We start from the raw sequence: 4,628 nt of genomic DNA on the forward strand, positions 1-4,628 counted from the left end.
CAAGAGATGATAGACAAGGACAGAGAAGCGAACCAGCAGAAGGAGAAAAGTCGCGGAGGAGCGGCCAGCCAAGTGGTGGCGGGTTAAATTGCAACCCTTTGGCAGACAGCATTTGAGCTTCAGAGCTCCCAAAGCACTTTAGTCAGCCTCGATTCGAGAGGTATGATGGGAAAGGGGACCCAGCGGATCATATCCACCACTTCAGGCAACAGATGCCGCTATGGCAAGAGCCGCGGTATGATGGATTGTGATGCATGATGTTCCCAGCCAGTTTGAAAGCCGGGGCGTCGGATTGGTCTTATCGGTTGTCGGCGAGGAGCATAAGGAATTTCCAAGAGTTGGAACAGACCTTTGTAGACCATTTCATACACCAGAAAAAGTGTGCAGTGGACATCGCGGTCTTGTTCAACGTGAGACAGAGGTCGGCCGAGACAGTAAGAGAGTATCTATGTCGGTTCAAGGCTGAGACATTGAAGGTCGAGAATTTGGATGAAATGACCGCGGCTATCGCATTTGAGTGAGGGTTGCGTCCAGGGACGGGAGTGCATCAGTCGGTCGCGAAAAATGAGATTGCAACATTGCACGAACTATATCCGCGGGTAGAGAAATACATCAGGTATGAGGACACTTTACCGAAGAGATCAGGGAAAGTTGTTTTGTCTTTGGAGAAAGATAGGGAGCAGCACAGGGAAGGGGCCTCGAAAAAGGAAAGCGGGGGGTACCGCGGTTACCCCTCGAGGGTTGAAAGAGTACGGGAAGGGATTCGACGGGATAATAGAGAAAGGAACCCATACCGGGACACAGAGGTGACGCCATTGAATAGACCGTTGCGAGAAATATTGCCCTTGATTAAAAACTTGCGGGGGTATGAAGGATCGCGGAATACACCTATAGAGCTGCCGGATAAGCCTTTCTACGCATATCACCAGATGCGAAATCATGAGACTGATGACTATTACACTTTGAAGTGGATGGTTCAGAGATTGGTGGAGAAAGGCCAGATGAAGGAGTTTGTGAGGGATGCACAAAATGATGAGTGAGTGCCACGACAAGATCAGTTATTGGGGACTATACATGTGATCTTCAGTGGAAAGGTACTAAGTCATAATGCACATAGAGACAGGGTAAGAAGGACCGCTAGCATCCAACAGATCAATGACAGGACTGATATGCCACGACCAAAAGGCCCCCAGCCGAGGACAAAGACACGATCACCTTCAGCAAGGCAGATTTACGGGCAGTGGACTCCCCCTATGAGGACGCGTTGGTTATCACGGTCGCAATGGGCAATTACCTGGTAAAGAGAGTGTTAGTGGATTGTGGCAGTGCGGTGGATCTGTTGTTCAAAGGAGCTTTGGAAGAAATGGGAATGGATCTGAGGCAACTGAGGCCTCCGCGCACTAATTTATACGGGTTCAATGGAAGTATGACGGAGCCTTTAGGGGAGCTCTTGTTGCCGGTAACAACGGGGCCGGTGACAGTATTCACACGGTTCATGGTGGTAGATTATGCCTCGCAATACAATGCTATATTGGGGAGGAGATGGATTCATGAGATGAAGGCCGTCCCATCTACGTACTATCAAGTGATACGATTCCCTACTCCAACGGGCACGTATGAAGTCCGCGGTGATCAGGTGACGGCCAAGAACAGTCATAGGGGAATAGTGAAACGTTTGGTACACGGAACAGAAGAGGAAAGTTCCCACCCAAGGAAAAGGCAGGCATAGCAATTACAGAGTGACTCCGTGGAGAGTAAGTTGGAACCTACGGAGGGTACAAAGACGCTGGATGAAATTGAAGTGGTGAATATAGAGGATGGGGAGGAAGAAAGGTTCACATCATTAGGGTCCAGTCTGCTGGATGAATGGAAAAGTAAGTTAATACAGTTTTTGGCGGAGAATAGGGATGTGTTTTCTTGGACAATTGAGGACGTTACGGGCTTAGACCCAGAATTTGCATGCCATAGGTTGCACATGAGAGAAGATGCCAAGCCGGTGAGGCAGAGGATGCGGAGCATAAGACCGAAGTATGCAGAGGACATCCACAAAGAGGTATTACGGTTGAAGGAAGCTGGCATAATACGGGAGACGGAGTTCACCGAATGGCTGTCCAATATAGTCGCGGTACCTAAAAAGAATGACAAGGTACGTATGTGCATCGATTTCACGGATGTGAATAGAGAGTGCCCGAAAGACAGTTAGCCTATGCCACGGGTAGATGAGTTGGTGGATAGGACCGCGGGATACAAGGTATTCTCATTCATGGACGCGTCTATGGGGTACAACCAGGTTGCGATGTATGGGACGGATCAGGAAAAAACAACATTTGTGGTAGAAGGTAGCACGTATTGCTATACAAAGATGTCGTTCGGGTTGAAGAATGCTGGAGCCACATTTTAGAGATTGGGGGAGAAGATGTTTGAGAGCAAGATTCGAAAAGGGATTGAGATATACATAGATGATATGGTGGAGAAAAGCATGTCGGAGGAGGAGCATTTGGAGGGCTTACGAGAGATTCAAAGATATCTTCGCTGGAAGTATAATTTGAAGTTGAATCCAGAGAAGTGCACTTTTGGAGTGACCACGGGCAAGTTTTTGGGCTACATCGTGACTTATCGAGGAATAGAGGCCAACCCTGAGCAGATAAGAGCCTTGATAGAAATGTCATCCCCACAGAATGTAAAGGAGGTGCAGCGGCTGGCAGGAAGGGTGGCGGCGTTGAATAGGTTCATCTCCAAATCATCCGACAAATGTAGGCCGTTGTACCAACTGTTGAGAAGGACCCCGGATTTCTTATGGACCGCGGAGTGTGAAGAGGCATTTCAGGAGTTGAAGGGGTACTTGGGCAAGGCACCTTTATTATCCCAGCCAGAAGATGGGGAGAAGTTGTACTTGTATTTAGGGGCCTCCGAGTACGCGGTAAGTTCGGTATTGGTCCGCCTTGTGGACAGGGTGGAGAAACCGGTGTATTTTCAAAGTAAAATATTACTGGACGCAGAGAAGCAGTATAGCGGGATCGAAAGGTATGCCCTGGCACTAATTTTCTCGGCACTGAAGCTGAAGCCCTACTTCGAATCCCACTCCGTCGTAGTGATCACAAACCTACCACTCAAACAGGCATTAAGGACCGAGAGTTCTGGGAGAATGTTGAAATGGGCAGTGATGCTTAGCGTGTACGAGATACAGTATCAGGTAAGGACCGCGGAAAAGGCGCAAGCAGTGGCAGAATTTCTAGCAGAGTTCCCCGCTGAGGATTCCAATTGGGGAGAAGAGATGGTTATGGAACCAGAGAGAGATGTGGAGCCTAACGTGTTGGACCCTTGGGATAAGAGAAATGGATGGAGGGTGTTTGCGGATGGATCGGCCACTGATAAAAGCAGCGGCATAGGGGTGGTGTTGGTTACACCCGATAACCATAGACTAGAGCTAACTACAAAGTTGGGTTTCGCGACATCCAACAATGAAGCGGAGTATGAGGCAGTGATAGCGGGATTGAGGATGGCCGAGGATCTGGGGGTCAAAGAACTGATAGTGTATTCAGATTCGAATCTCGTGGTTTGCCAAGTTAATGGTGGGTTCGCAGCTCGATGTCCAAGAATGGCAAAGTATTTGAAGGTGGTGCGCGAGAGGTCTAGTAAGTTCGAGAAGATTCAATTTGTTCACCTGGGTCGCAGAAAGAATAGGCATGCAGACGCGCTGGCATATGTGGTGGCCTCGATGCCGGGGTTAGAGGAAAGGACGATACGGGTAGGAAGACTGGACAAGCCTAGTACAGAAGAGGTGGTAGAGGTGTATCAGATTACTGAGGAGGAAAAGTGTTGGATGGATCTCATTAGAGACTTCTTAGGGGAAGGCGGTGCATAAGAAAGAAAAAAAAGAAAGGTTGGAACAGGGCGTCCCCGCAGGAGGAATGCGCCCTAGTGGAAGGTGAATTGTACCGAAAAAACTTCAACGGGCCCTTGTTAAAGTGTCTAGGGCCACGGTCGGCGGCAGAGGTGTTGGGAGAATTGCACGAGGGTGACTGTGGGAGCCATTCGGCAGGGAGGACCACCGCGCACCGGCTGTTGACGCAGGGTTACTTCTGGCCCCATATAAAAAAGGATGTGGTGGATTTCGCCAAGAAGTGTGACAAGTGTCAGAGGTTCTCACAAAGGATATTCGCTCCCGCGGAACCCCTGCATAATGTGTCGAGCCCGTGGCCATTTGCCATATGGGCTATGGATATTGTGGGACTGCTGCCCATGGCAAACGGCAAGAGGAGATACATGCTGGCAGCCACAAACTACTTTACTAAATGGATTGAAGTCATCCCTTTGCAGCAAGTCAAGGAAGCGCAAGTGATTAAGTTTCTATGGGAGAACATCATATGTCGGTTTGGGTTGCCATATGCGATCATCACAGATAATGGGACACAGTTCACTGGAGCTAAAGTGGCAGCATTTCTACAGGCCTACAAAGTGAAACAAGGATTCTTAGCCCCCTACAATCCAGAAGGCAACGGACAGGCGAAATCTTTCAACAAAACGATAATGAATAATTTGAAAAGGAAATTGGAGGATAAAAAGGGCGCGTGGGCCGATGAGCTAAACCATGTGCTCTGGGCTTACTGAACCACTCTGCGGACGAG

At 49.0% G+C, this 4,628-nt stretch overlaps 1 protein-coding gene across 1 annotated transcript; it reads left to right on the forward strand.

The window, feature by feature from the left end:
• Positions 1–1,282: 1,282 nt before the first annotated feature.
• Positions 1,283–1,729, forward strand: LOC147476385 (uncharacterized). Its single transcript, XM_086585713.1, has one exon. The coding sequence runs from the start codon at positions 1,283–1,285 to the stop codon at positions 1,727–1,729; it is 447 nt and encodes a 148-aa protein (XP_086441839.1).
• The last annotated feature ends 2,899 nt before the right edge of the window (positions 1,730–4,628 follow it).

Source organism: Coptis chinensis, chromosome 9 (genome assembly GCF_015680905.1).
Source record: "Coptis chinensis isolate HL-2020 chromosome 9, ASM1568090v1, whole genome shotgun sequence".
Taxonomy (NCBI): Eukaryota; Viridiplantae; Streptophyta; class Magnoliopsida; order Ranunculales; family Ranunculaceae; genus Coptis; species Coptis chinensis.